At 41.9% G+C, this 14,892-nt stretch overlaps 1 protein-coding gene across 3 annotated transcripts in view; it reads left to right on the top strand.

The window, feature by feature from the left end:
• The window catches only part of LOC124555498 (arrestin domain-containing protein 2-like), a 237,641-nt gene that overhangs the window by 96,321 nt on the left and 126,428 nt on the right, over positions 1 to 14,892 (top strand). For all 3 annotated transcript variants that reach the window (XM_047129425.1, XM_047129423.1, XM_047129424.1), the window contains 2 exons: positions 6,083 to 6,236; positions 8,253 to 8,375. In XM_047129425.1, the coding sequence (XP_046985381.1) occupies positions 6,125 to 6,236; positions 8,253 to 8,375 (235 nt within the window). In that variant the 5' untranslated portion in view covers positions 6,083 to 6,124. The remainder of the gene's footprint in view (positions 1 to 6,082; positions 6,237 to 8,252; positions 8,376 to 14,892) is intronic.

Here is a 14,892-nt window from a genome sequence, read left to right as displayed (position 1 = left end):
ACTTAATATCTTCGAACTGTACCTAAGAGAAATAATGAACAGGATTTTAATCTGACTATTATAGGTTTAAAGTTGCTGAACCTCCATTACCATGCCATCGACCTGATAAAATCTGATTTGAATTATGCCTGGCCATCAAGGAAATTTAACCGACAGGAAGAAGATGCTGCGATATGCAAACGATTAGCTTTTCAGACCATTCACACAAGGTTGGCGCCGGTGGCGACACCTACAACGTGCTGACATGAGGAAAGTTTCCAACCGATTTCTCATACACAAACAGCAGTTGACCGGAGTTGTCTGGTGAAACGTTGTTGTGATGCCTCGTGTAAGGAGGAGAAATGCGTACCATCACGTTTCCGACTTTGATAAAGGTCGGATTGTAGCCTATCGCGATTGCGGTTTATCATATCGCGACACTGCTGCTCGCGTTGGTCGAGATCCAATGACTTTTAGCAGAATATGGAATCGGTGGGTTCAGGAGGATAATATGGAACGCCGTGCTGGATCCCAACGGCCTCGTATCACTAGGAGTCGAGATGACAGGCATCTTATCCGCATGGCTGTAACGGATCGTGCAGCCACATCTCGATCCCTGAGTCAACAGATGGGGACGTTTGCAAGACAACAACCATCTGCACGAACAGTTGGATGACGTTTGCAGCAGCATGGACTCTCAGCGCGGAGACCATGACTGCGGGTACCCTTGACGCTGCATCACAGACAGGATCGCCTGCGATGGTGTACTCAACGACGAACCTGGTTACACGAATGGCAAAACGTCATTTTTTCGGATGAATCCAGGTTCTGTTTACAGCATCATGATGACCGCATCCGTGTTTGGCGACATCACGGTCAACGCAAATTGGAAGCGTGTATACCTCATTGCCATACTGGCGTATCACCCGGCGTGATGGTATGGGGTGCCATTGGTTACACGTCTCAGTCACCTCTTGTTCGCACTGACGGCACCTTGAATAGTGGACGTTACATTTCACATGTGTTACGGCCCGTAACTCTACCGTTCATTCGATCCCTGCGACACCCTACATTTCAGCAGGATAATGCACGGCCGCATGTTGCAGGTCCTGTACGGGCCTTTCTGGATACAGAAAATGTTCGACTGCTGCCCTGGCCAGCACATTCTCCAGATCTCTCACCAACTGAAAACGTCTGGTCAATGGTGGCCGAGCAACTGGCTCGTCACAGTACGCCAGCCACTACTCTTGATGAACTGTGAGGTGGTTGTTCTGGGTACTGATTTATCAGGATCTATGCACCCAAATTGCGTGAAAATGTAATCACATGTCAGTTCTAGTATAATATATTTGTCCAATGAATACCCGGCCTGCCAGGGTGGCCGAGCGGCTCTAGGCGCTACAGTCTGGATCCGCGCGACCGCTACGGTCGCAGGTTCGAATCCTGCCTCGGGAATGGATGTGTGTAATGTCCTTAGGTTAGTTAGGTTTAAGTGGTTCTATGTTCTAGGGGACCGATGACCTCAGAAGTTAAGTCCTATGGTGCTCAGAGCCATTATTATTATTATTTTTTTTTTTTTGAGTACCCGTTCATCATCTGCATTTCTTCTTGGTGTGGCAATTTTAATGGCCAGTAGTGTACATGAGTGATAACAATAACAGCGAGAAAATGAAAGTTACGTTGCCTAGCGCCAACAGTTTCCGTTCTGTTCGGTTGACTGGTGTGGTGTGGTGAGGTTCGGCGCGTTACCACAAGAGTTTCTTGATGTTTTTGAGGAAAGGATTGAAAATATAAAACAAATTTTTGGTAACAAAATGCTCTGCTTTGAGAGCTATTTTCAATGACACTATTTTTTTTGTCGATATTCTTGTTTCAAATTCTGAGGTTGAGTTTAATTTCTCCATCTTCCAGAGGCTTCTAGGCAATGGAAGGCACACCATTCTACTCATTCTTACCTGCAAGAAGCGGCCTGCAGTCGCTAGCCACACAGGTACACTACACACGGCGAACAGCTCATCGGTTTTATATTCTATATACACCATCTGATAAGGAAACCAACCAGTGGAAATTAATATGACGAGTGTCCATCCTTCGCCTTTATAATGGTTTGAACCCTGCTGGAAACACTTTCAGTGAGGTTTCCAAATGTCTGTAGAGGAGCAGCAGCCACCTCATCCCCAAACAGCAGAAACCACAAAAGCTAGTGTGTTGGATGTTGTGGTCAGGAGCGAAGATGACGTTCTGGCTCATTCCAAAGCAGTTCCATTGGCTTCAGATCGGGACTCTGGGTAGATCGGTCCATTCCAGGAATGTTATTGTCCACAAACCGTGGACAGATGTTGGTTTATAACATGGTGCATTGTATGTTGATTCACTCAAACTTGCTGAAGTGTACCTCTATTGGACACAATACACAATGCTCTAAAATGTGTTCGTATGCTTCTGCCTTTAGCGTTTTCTTAATGGTAGTAATGGGACCACACCCGAACCGCTGCTCGATCATTGTATCCCATTCTTTTCAAATCCATACACAAATTCCGTGTGCTAACTGGATTGTTGGTAGTACTTTCCAACTCACGAGTGATTCCTTCCGCCGATTTCATGCGATTTTTCACAACCATCCGCCACAATGCTCGACGGCCCTCATCGGTCTGTTCACAAGATTTGCCTTGTCTTGTTTTATCAGTGGTTCTTCCTTCACAGTTCCACTTCAAAATCACATCATCAACAGTCGATTTGGGCAGCTTTAGGACGGAAGAAATATCCCTGATGCATTTATTACTTCAAAATGGTTCAAATGGCTCAAAGCAAAATGGGATTAACATCTGAGGTCAGCAGTCCCCTCGACTTAGAACTACTTAAACCTAACTAACCTAAGGACATCACACACATCCATGCCCGAGGCAGGTTTTGAACCTGTGACTGTAGCAGCAGCGCGGTTCCGGACTGAAGCGCTTAGAACTGCTCGGTCACAGCGGCCGGCTGATTTATTACTCACGCGACGTGCAATGACTAGCCCACGTTCTAATTCACTCAGCTCTTCTGACCGACCCATTCAGCTGTTACTGATCTCAATGATAACATAAAATTTTATACAGAATGCGGGGGGTCCCCCCTCGTGCATCTAGTGGTGAATTTGCGTTACGTAGAGGTGTCCACCGGATGTTGTTGATCAGATAGTGTCTCATAAACAAATACACTTTCATATAACTTCCTGGCAGATTAAAACTGTGTGCTGGACCGAGACTCGAACTCGGGATCTTTGCCTTTCGTGGGCAAGTGCTCTGCCAACCTAACTAACCTAACCTAACCAAAGCTAAGTCATGTCTCCATAGTATCCTTTCTTCCGGGAGTGCTAGTTCTGCTAGGTTCGCAGAAGAGCTTCTGTGAAGTACGATAGGTAGGGGACGAGGTCCTGGACGAATTAAAGCTGTGAGGAGCGGTCGTGGGTCGAGCTTTGGTAGCTTAGTTGGCAGAGCACTTGCCCACGAAAGGCAAAGATCCCGAGTTCGAGTCTCGATCCGGCACACAATTTTAATCTCCCAGGAAGTCCATATCAGCACACACCCCGCTGCGGAGTGAAAATCTCATTCTGAAATACACTTTTACATTAACCAGGCTTCCAGTTTTTGGTCTGTGACATATTGCCCCAGAATTAAAATAAAAATGATTCCCAGCCCCCCCGCCCCCCCCCCCCCCTCGGTTCTGCGAAGGTTTTCAGGAGGTTTCTCTTGGTTGTTAGGCAAATGCTGAAACTGAAAATTACCTTCCAAATGATCTCAATGGGGACTCCCTTTGCCTCACTACTGGCTCGCCTGAAATTTGGCTGAAAGGGACCTGGCTTTACCTAGCTTGCTCCACCTAGAGAATGAAAAAAGGAAACGGACAAAGTTTGGACGTACCTATACAGCAAGTACCGAAAAACACATCGCCTAATGTATTGCAAGCTAACTCCTTTCAGCATAATAACAAACGACATTTTTGGTGCGTAAATCATAAAATTGTAGCCATCAGTATTTTTTTGTCTTCATTACTTTATTTTTAGCACTTTGTGGTGATGTACACTACACCACCCACTGTCACTGAACACTCCACTGCACCTGCTGTGTGACATCAGCCTATGCATTCGCACTTGCAGAAATGTAGACACAACCCGTACATGTCCAAGGCGTGCTTTCTGTCATTGTGAGTGACTGGATAGAGCTGACTGGATTCAAATTGATCATAGGGGCCCACAAGTTCGAGGATTTGGTCAGATATTTCAGAGAAGTGATGAAGGAAGGTCACAAAGTTCTAGCTGCTGCTATTAAACTTGACAACAGTGTTAGTACTCTCCGTAGTCACTCATCTGTGCGACACATTTCTTACGCCGGTGAATGACTTGGTTGTAAAAGTCTGTTTTTTATCTGTTTTGGCATTACACCTCGAAAATTACTCGTCGTCAACATACATCTGCATCTACACACATAGTCTGCAAGCCACCGGATGGTGCATGGCAGACAATACCTTGTACCACTGCTAGTGATTTCCATTCCTGTTCCACTCGCAAGAACAGCGAGGGAAAAACGACTTTCTGTATGCCTAGGTTCGAACCCTAATTTCTCTTATCTTCGTGATCCTTACACGAAATGTAAGTTGGGGGCAGCAGAATTGTTCTGCAGCCAACTTCAAATGCTGGTTCTCAAAATTTTATCAGTAGTGTTTTGTGGAAAGGTCGTCCCTGGAGGGATTTCCATTTGAGTTCATCTCCCATTTGAATTCTTTTCCATAATAATTTTATGCTTATCGTACCTTCTGGTAGCAAATCTAGCAGCACAAGTATGAATTTATTTGATGTCTTCTTTCAATACAACCTGGTGTTTCTGTGTCTTGCTTGAAGCTGACCTGGTGTGGATCCAAAACACTAGCACAGTACTCACGAATGGGTCATGCTAGTATTCTGTACACGGTCTCCTTCACTGATGAACCACACTTTCCTAAAATTCCCTCAGTAAATTGAAGTCAATAATTCACTTTCCCTACTACTGTCACTATGTGCTCATGCCATTTCATATCATTTTGCAACATTCGCCTAGATATTTAATTGATGTGACTGTTTCAGGTAGCCCACTACTAAAGCTGTATTGAAACGTTATGTGATTGTTTTTCCTACTCATTCACATTAACTTAAATTTTTCTACATTTAAAGCAAGCTGCCATTCATCACATCAACTAGAAATTTTGTCTATTTTATCCTCACTCAACAACACCTTCCCTTACACCACAGCAAAACTTTCTGTTTGTAAATGAAGTAAAGCTGTATCCTACACTGCATTTTACTCTATGCAAAAATAATAAAAAACCACTGGCTTTGGGCTGACATGTTTCTTGGCTATGCAGTTTTTCTGAAATGATTGCAATCAGTTGGGTGTCACTTAGGTGGCTTGCATGTCCATAACCAGTTATCTAACTGGGGAAAGGGGAGCCACAGTGTAACATCGAATCTGAGCCACTATGTAGCAGTGAAATTGTTTTCACATCTTAACTTTAATTCATCATTATTCAGACAGTTTGTACAAAATATTTAAAAAATTGCATACAAAAACCTTCCTCGTGAATTAGTAAACACATTAGTGAACACCAGATCAAAGCCTGCACATACAGACAGACCTGCGAAGGCAACTTAAAAAAAAAAGTATATCTGGTGTTCACTAATGTGTTTACTAATTCACGAGGAAGGTTTTTGTATGCAATTTTTTAAATATTTTGTACAAACTGTCTGAATAATGATGAATTAAAGTTAAGATGTGAAAACAATTTCACTGCTACGTAGTGGCTCAGATTTGATGTTACACTGTGGCTCCCCTTTCCCCAGTTAGATAACTGGTTAATTTGCTATAGATTTTCTACTTTTTTGAAAGTAAATACCAAAATATTCTCATGTTGTTTGTTTTCTGCTCAGTTACCACACATTACATATATATATATGTATACTGAGCAGAAAACAAACAACATGAGAATATTTTGGTATTTACTTTCAAAAAAGTAGAAAATCTACAGCAAATTATTCATCTGTAAATGTGTACCTAACTGAGCATAATAACTGTATGTACATTCATTTTAGGTGGTGAACTCAAAGTACTATGGTAAAACTAAATAACCCACTATGGATTACATCCGTGAATTTGACATACGTTTGGACCGAGAAATGTACTATGCCGGTGAAAGCCTGGCAGGACATGTTGTACTTGATACAATAGAGAATTTCAAACTAAGGGGTAAGTTAATGTTATGCAAGTGGTAATATTTAGTACAACAGATAATGCATTGCATTTTTTTTTTTTTTTTTTTTTTTTTTTTTTTTTTTTTTTTTTTTTTAAACAACAGAAATGATGCTATGAGCAGTGGATTGGAAATTAATTTTCTTTGAAACACCGTTCTGTACATGCTACTGAATCCTAAAGTGTTACACTCTGTAACCAGATTTTCTGTTTCTTGCACTGTAGAAAAAAATAGGGGTGTTTATAAAGCTATAAGCAATTTTTCTTCAAAATTGCAACATCATTTCTGTGTAAATACATACTACCATAATTCTGAAAATGTATTAAACCAATAAACCATTTGAATTTTTTGCATAATATATATCTCTGCATTACTTAGGTGAATATGTTCTCATTCAACTTCTGTTTAAAAGCAAAAAACATATATTTCCTCTTTTTACACTCCTGGAAATTGAAATAAGAACACCGTGAATTCATTGTCACAGGAAGGGGAAACTTTATTGACACATTCCTGGGGTCAGATACATCACATGATCACACTGACAGAACCACAGGCACATAGACACAGGCAACAGAGCATGCACAATGTCGGCACTAGTACAGTGTATATCCACCTTTCGCAGCAATGCAGGCTGCTATTCTCCCATGGAGACGATCGTAGAGATGCTGGATGTAGTCCTGTGGAACGGCTTGCCATGCCATTTCCACCTGGCGCCTCAGTTGGACCAGCGTTCGTGCTGGACGTGCAGACCGCGTGAGACGACGCTTCATCCAGTCCCAAACATGCTCAATGGGGGACAGATCCGGAGATCTTGCTGGCCAGGGTAGTTGACTTACACCTTCTAGAGCACGTTGGGTGGCACGGGATACATGCGGACGTGCATTGTCCTGTTGGAACAGCAAGTTCCCTTGCCGGTCTAGGAATGGTAGAACGATGGGTTCGATGACGGTTTGGATGTACCGTGCACTATTCAGTGTCCCCTCGACGATCACCAGTGGTGTATGGCCAGTGTAGGAGATCGCTCCCCACACCATGATGCCAGGTGTTGGCCCTGTGTGCCTCGGTCGTATGCAGTCCTGATTGTGGCGCTCACCTGCACGGCGCCAAACACGCATACGACCATCATTGGCACCAAGGCAGAAGCGACTCTCATCGCTGAAGACGACACGTCTCAATTCGTCCCTCCATTCACGCCTGTCGCGACACCACTGGAGGCGGGCTGCACGATGTTGGGGCGTGAGCGGAAGACGGCCTAACGGTGTGCGGGACCGTAGCCCAGCTTCATGGAGACGGTTGCGAATGGTCCTCGCCGATACCCCAGGAGCAACAGTGTCCCTAATTTGCTGGGAAGTGGCGGTGCGGTCCCCTACGGCACTGCGTAGGATCCTACGGTCTTGGCGTGCATCCGTGCGTCGCTGCGGTCCGGTCCCTGGTCGACGGGCATGTGCACCTTCCGCCGACCACTGGCGACAACATCGATGTACTGTGGAGACCTCACGCCCCACGTGTTGAGCAATTCGGCGGTACGTCCACCCGGCCTCCCGCATGCCCACTATACGCCCTCGCTCAAAGTCCGTCAACTGCACATACGGTTCACGTCCACGCTGTAGCGGCATGCTACCAGTGTTAAAGACTGCGATGGAGCTCCGTATGCCACGGCAAACTGGCTGACACTGACGCGGCGGTGCACAAATGCTGCGCAGCTAGCGCCATTCGACGGCCAACACCGCGGTTCCTGGTGTGTCCGCTGTGCCGTGCGTGTGATCATTGCTTGTACAGCCCTCTCGCAGTGTCCGGAGCAAGTATGGTGGGTCTGACACACCGGTGTCAATGTGTCCTTTTCTCCATTTCCAGGAGTGTATTTCACAAAATGATATTTCAGTATCTATCACTTACCCCTTTTCAATTACATTTTATTTTTGTATTTTCATATGTTAAATGCAAAAAGAGGACTGTGTCTATGTTGTGGGTAATCTGTAATGCCACAATATCTATATTTTTCTTTTTTTCAGCTGTTCGTGTTGTCCTAAGAGGAAAAGCACATGCTGAGTGGAAAGTAGTTGTCAGTGGTGACAGACGCACAGTTAAGGATGATCAGTATTTTCTTGATGATCGTGCAATTATATGGGGCAAAGGTATTAGAAGCTTACAGCATGAAGAGCATGTCACATAAGTTTTCATTCTCAGTTTTCAAATTATCATTCAGAATGGAGACACTTCTGGAGTGAGATACATATAATTTCTGTAGAGTAATGATACACATCTAAAATACAAATTCTGTAAGCTCTAAAACAAAGTAACTCATAACTTGCTGTTTGAAATATTCACCATTTTTGTGTGGGCATTTATTGTAACAGAACTACAACACATCTTTTTATGTGGTATATGTGTCTGACCTGCCCGTATAGCATAATGTGCAGTGCACTAGCTTATGGGACAGGAAACCGAGCCAGACCAAGATCAAATCTGCACAGCAAACTGACAACTGGGGTTGGCACACCAGTCAGCCTGAGTGTGGTTTCTAGGTGGTTTCACACACTCATTTAGGAAAATGCTAGGTTAGCCCTCACCTTCTATCCCAGATACATGATAAACAAACAGCTGAAATGCGATCACACTCTCAGAGGAAATGATGATTGTAGTATCACGGAAGGGTTCCAGACGCAAAGTTAAATAAAAATACTTTTGTCAAACTTAAATACAGTGTGGCCTGTCCTAGATGGGTAAAACACAAATAAAAAGAAGATGAAGATGGGGTATATGTGTCTCTCAACAGAGACTTTCATTAAGATTTTTATAGAATGCTAACAATGAGACCTATGTGAATTTAGAAATGAATACGATTAAACAGAGATGGTTGGCTACTAATGTCTCCATATGAATGTGAAATTGACTTTCTGCAAATTATCTGCCTCACTACCTGATCATTCTGTCATTCATGATAACAAGGCTATATGCTTTCAAAGATTTGATTGCCAGCTTCCTTAATTTATATCCTAGTGTAAGACAGCTGGCATGTATGATGCCTGCAGTTTGCAGAAAATTATGTTCTAGTATCACTTCCTGACATACTATTAATCCAGAACTAGTGCTTTTACAGTTGTGCAGCCAATATTTATTTCAGATTTATCTATCTTCTGACTTCTCTGAGGTGTCCATTGCAATCCCCTCCATTATAAAAATCTCTTCAATTCAGAAAAACACTCACACTCAATGACCTAATTATTTGCTATGTCTTTCCCCACAAGTTTTGCCCTCTATGACTCCCTCTAAAACCATGGAAGCTACTCCCTAATGTATTAGCACATATCCTACCATACCATTATTTCTTCTACATTGTTTACCATTAAAATGGTAACACCATAAATGCATCATGGGACAAATGTCATCTTGGCAGGAATTCTACTACATGTTTGAATATGTAAATGACTACCGTTTCCGGGAAACCACACAAAGTTGTTAGAAATGATGCCATACTCATTCTGTATATAAGGAAAGATAATGCAGTGGGTCTCTCTACATATTCATCTACATAGGTACTCTGCAAGCCACCATCAGGTGCATGGGAGAGGGTGCCCTGTACCACTTCTTGTCATTTCCTTTCCTGTTCTGCTCACAAATAGAGCAAGGGAAAAATGACTGTCTGCAAGTCTCTGTATGAGCCCTAATTTCTTGTATCTTATCTTTGTGGTCCTTACTTGAAATGTGTGTTGGCAGCAGTAGAATCATCCAGCAGTCAGCTTAAAATACTGGTTCTCTAAATTTTGTCAATAGTGTTTCTTAAAAAGATCATCACCTTCCCTACAGGGATTCCCATATGAGCTCCCAAAGCATCTTCATAACACTTAGGTGTTTTTTGAACTTGCTGGTAACAAATCTAGCACCCCACCTCTGAATTGTTTTTATGTACTCCTTCAATCTCACCTGGTGGAGATCCCAAACTGCTGAGCAGTACTGAAGAACGGGTCACACCAGCATCCTATATGCAGTCTCCTTTACACATGAACCACTCTTTCCTAAAATTCTCCCAAGAAACCGAATTTGACCATTTGCTTTCCCTATCATAGTTCTCACAAAGCTCGTTCCACCTCATATTGCTTTGCTATGTTATGCCTAGATATTTAAACAACTTGACTGTGTCAAGCAGGACACCCATAATGCTGTATCCAAACATTACATGTTTGATCTTCCTACTTATTAACATTAACTTACATTCTTCCTCATTTAGGGCTAGCTGCCATTCATCAGACCAACTAGAAATTTTGTCTAAGTCGTCTTGTATCTTCCTACAGTCACTCAACTTTGACATCTCACTGTACACCATGGCATCATCAACAAACTACCACAGATTGCTGCCCACCCTGTCAGGAAAATCATTTATGTATATAGAAAACAACAGTGGTCCAATCACACTTCCCCAGAGGAATCCTGATGATACACTTGTCTGTGATGAATGCTTGCTGTCAAGGACGACATACTGGGTTCTATCATTTAAAAAGTCTTTGAACCACTCACATATCTGTGAACTTAGTCCACAGGGATATTGGTCTGTAATTTTTCAGGTCCATTCTTTAACCTTTCTTATATACTGGAGTCACCTGCACTTTTTTCCAGTCACTTGGAACTTGGCACTGGGAGAGAGATTCCTGATAAATGCAAACTATGTAAGGGACCAATGCCATAGAGTACTCTTTGTAAAATCGAACTGGGATTCCATCCAGACCTGGTGATTCATTTGCTTTCAAATCCTTCATTTCTTTCTTTATGCCAGGTATACTTATTACTGTGTCATCCATATAGGAGTCTGCCCAATGTTCAAATGATGATATGTTTGTACATTTCTCCTCTGTGAATGGTTTCTTGAACATGAAATTTAAAACTTTAGCTTTCTTTTTTCTATCTTCAACTGCCACACCAGACTGGTCAACAAGGGACTGAATGGAAGCATAGTGATTCTACTTATGGCCAAAATTTTCTCAGGTTCTCTACCATATCTTTTGCTAAGGTGTAATGGTGGTAGTCATCATATACGTTACACATAGACACATGAATCTCTACTACCCTTTGCTTGTCATCGTTTATGCATTCCCTTTCCAACTGAAAATGCAAGAGCCTTTGCTTCCTCAGCATCCACCAGATTTTGTTATTAAACCATGGTGGATCATTTCCATCCTTTATCCACTTACTAGGTGCATAACTCTCCAGACAATGATTTACAATCTGGTTAAACTTTGCCCATAATTCCTCTACACCCATCTTACTGGAACTAAGTGATGCCAATTCACTGTTTAAGTGAGATGTTAATAACTGCTTATCCACTCTATCTAGCAGAAAGGCTCTCTTAGCCTTCTTGACTGATTTATTAACTTTTATAATCATAGTAGCTATAATGACATCATGATTGCTAATCCCCATTTGTATACTGACATTGCCAATAACATCCAGCCTGTTTGTAGCTATAAAGTCTATGATATTTCCATTGTGTGTTGGCTGACAAGCTAGCTGATCAAGACAATTTTCAGAAAATGTGTTCAAAATTATTTTGCATGACTGTCTGTCTGTACCCCCAACAGTGAATCCATAGACATCCCAGTCTATACATGGCAGGTTAAAGTTGCCTCTAACCAGTATTGCATGATCTGGGTATTTACTCACCATTAACTGTAGACTTTCATTGAATGACTACAGAACTGTCCCAGCTAAATTGGGTGGCCAGTATATACATCCAACAATCAGCACGGTGTCACCTACACCTGTTATATGTGACCAAATGACTTCACTGTCACACTTATTAGAAATAACAATGGATCATTATTATTTTATGAGGGGATTGTTATGCCTTATGTAAGAAACAGTCATCTTTAAGCACATTTTGGGATTTGACTGTGTCAGGATCAAGGATTACTGAAGCTGCAGTTTATTGTTCTCTGATATTGCCAATATGTGTTGGTTGAGGTCCCATGCCAGTCATGCAAAAATGGAACTGATGGGTTTAGGACAGCCACAATGAATCCTGTGCAGGACTTCAGTGGCCCCAAGCTACTAGTGCATGATAGGGCTGAATTATTGTTTGGTTGACTGTGCAGGTTCATACAACCATATTACTTACAGGGATTGGACAAAAATATTGAAACACTATGTGAAATGCAAGCTTGAATATGATGTTAGCTAGCTAAGTCTGAAGGTTACATTGTTGCATTTGGCTTCAAACAGCACCTGTGCCTCGTCCTCAATATGATGCAAGTGCCAGTTGTTAAAACTGTGTTCTGAGTAGTTGTGAGTGCAGTATGTCAGAGCTAAGTGAATTGAAACATGGGCAAATTGTTTGTGCTCACATTGCTGGTGCTTCCATATCAAAGGCCTGCTGAATCGCAATGCAGACAAAATTATGTGCTGATTTATCATGACAGATGGTCATTGAAGAGGAATGTGACAAAAAATAAGAGGACAACAGCAGCAAAAGCCACTCCAGAACTGAATGTCACACTTGCAATCCATTCAGCATGAAAATAACACAAAAGAATTGCAGGGCAAGCTGGAATTCCAAAACAACATATCAGGGATGCAAATGCCCATAACAGGAAAATGTGGTTCCAAAGCCATAAAACCAGGGCTATGAAGCAATGGAAGAAAATCTTTTGGTTGGAAGAGTCTTGTCTCACACTGTATTCAAGTTCTGGCCAAGTTTACATCCCAAAAGTGAAAAATGGCAGGGGATTGGTGGTGATTTTGGCAACTATATTGTGGTATTCCATGGGTCCCATGGTTACTCTGTAGGGCTGCATTACTGCCAAGGATTATGTGACAATTTTTGTTGCCACAGTGGTGATGCTGTGTTCTAAAATGACAGGGTCCTTGTTCACATGACCCACATTGTCCAGGGCTGGTTTTGTGAGCACCTCGTCTGGCCACTGTAGTCACCAGCTGTCAATATTGTTGAGGCTTTGTTGTCTACTTTGGAGAGAACGACATGTGATTGCTATCCACCTCCACCCTTGTTACCTGAACTTGCCACTATTGTGCAGGGTGAATGATTTAATATTCCTCTGAAAACAATATAGGACCTGTATTTATCCATTCCAAGAAGAGAGGAAGTTGTTTTGAATGCCATTGGTTTTCCTACACCATGTTAGGCATTTTAATGTGTTCCTTTTTTGATTTTTAAGTATTTTTGTCCACCCCCTGTATCCTAACTCAGTAAATGACCTTGTTAGCAACAAGACAACTGTCCACATGGACACTATAACAACATTTGGAGCACCACAAACTGTCGGCATGGTAACGATTGTTGCTGCTTCCATTTGCACAACATCAGAAATAGATGAGTGAACATTGGTGCACCAGTGACAACAGTGGACACAGAAGTGGCACTATGCCATATTTTCAGAGAAGTCCCAGTTCTGTGTGAAGTATAACAACTGATATATCAATGTGTGGAGGCTCTGAGGAGAACCAACATTGTCAGATTACATTTGTTATCTTCACACAGACTGAGCAACTGATGAGGTCATATGGAATACTATCGCATACACAAGACTACCACCTTAGGTTTGCACAGTCTTTAATCTGAACAGTAGGCATTACACTGCTCACATATTAAGGCTGGTGGTCATGTCCTATCTACTAGGCCTCCTTGACATTAACTTTCAAAAAGACAACCCAAGACTGCTTGTGGTCTGTGCTGTACTCACCTACCTCAATACAGATGTGTTCAACTGTTCCCCTGCCTAGCATGTTCTCTTATCCACTTAAAACATCTGGTCAAGAGTCGGACAGAGATTGGCATGCTATCACTTACCAGCCAGTGTTATTGATAAATTATGGAATAGAGTTAAAGCAGCATGATAGGAAGAATCCATATCTGTGATCCGAGCTCAGTTCAACTCAGTCTAGATAAGAGCCATTGTTGCTACTAGATGGGTCAGCTCTGTGCACTACATTTTTCCTCATGTCAACTTCCAAATCACCTACAAATTTAACCATATGTTCTTCCTGCTATATTGTATATATTCAATAAGTAAAAGTTCATTAAAATTTTGAACATAGCTGCTGTTCAGCAACAGTGAATATAAATGAATGATTTGAAAAAAATCAGCAAATGAGTTGCGAATATAAAGATTTATTAACAGCCCTTGATATGGTTTCAACAATTGTAAGATTGACTTCTTCACACATACATGGACCTATTGAGGAAATTTTTTGCATCATACATGCCATGAGCCACAAACAGCCCACTCCACAGACTTTTAATCCCATGTGCAGTTTAATATGAAGACTTTTACACTTAGCCTATCTCCAGTGGGAATGTCTTTTTATGGATTTTATTTGGTTTTATTGATGGTCACTCATACCACATCACTTGATATGTGCTTGTTTGCTCTGAAATTTGTCATCATCAGTACTTGATTTTATGTGTAAGTAATTTTTATTTATTATATTTTCATCCTGGGACTTTGTTCATGCTTTACACTTGATAATTCTTTTTAATTATGATGTAAAAAAATTCCTCAATAGGTCCATGAACTTCTGAAGTAAACAATTTTACAAAAAAGCTGATCCCACCCCTGGAGACTTCTCCTTGTAAGTGAAACAGTTCCAGGAGTTCCAACAATGAATAACAGTGCTCAAACAAAATGACAATTTTAAAGTAAC

Source organism: Schistocerca americana, chromosome X (genome assembly GCF_021461395.2).
Source record: "Schistocerca americana isolate TAMUIC-IGC-003095 chromosome X, iqSchAmer2.1, whole genome shotgun sequence".
NCBI classification, from domain to species: domain Eukaryota; kingdom Metazoa; phylum Arthropoda; class Insecta; order Orthoptera; family Acrididae; genus Schistocerca; species Schistocerca americana.
The sequence above is the reverse complement of the archived record's forward strand: the minus strand, read 5'-3'. Positions and strand labels throughout refer to the sequence as shown.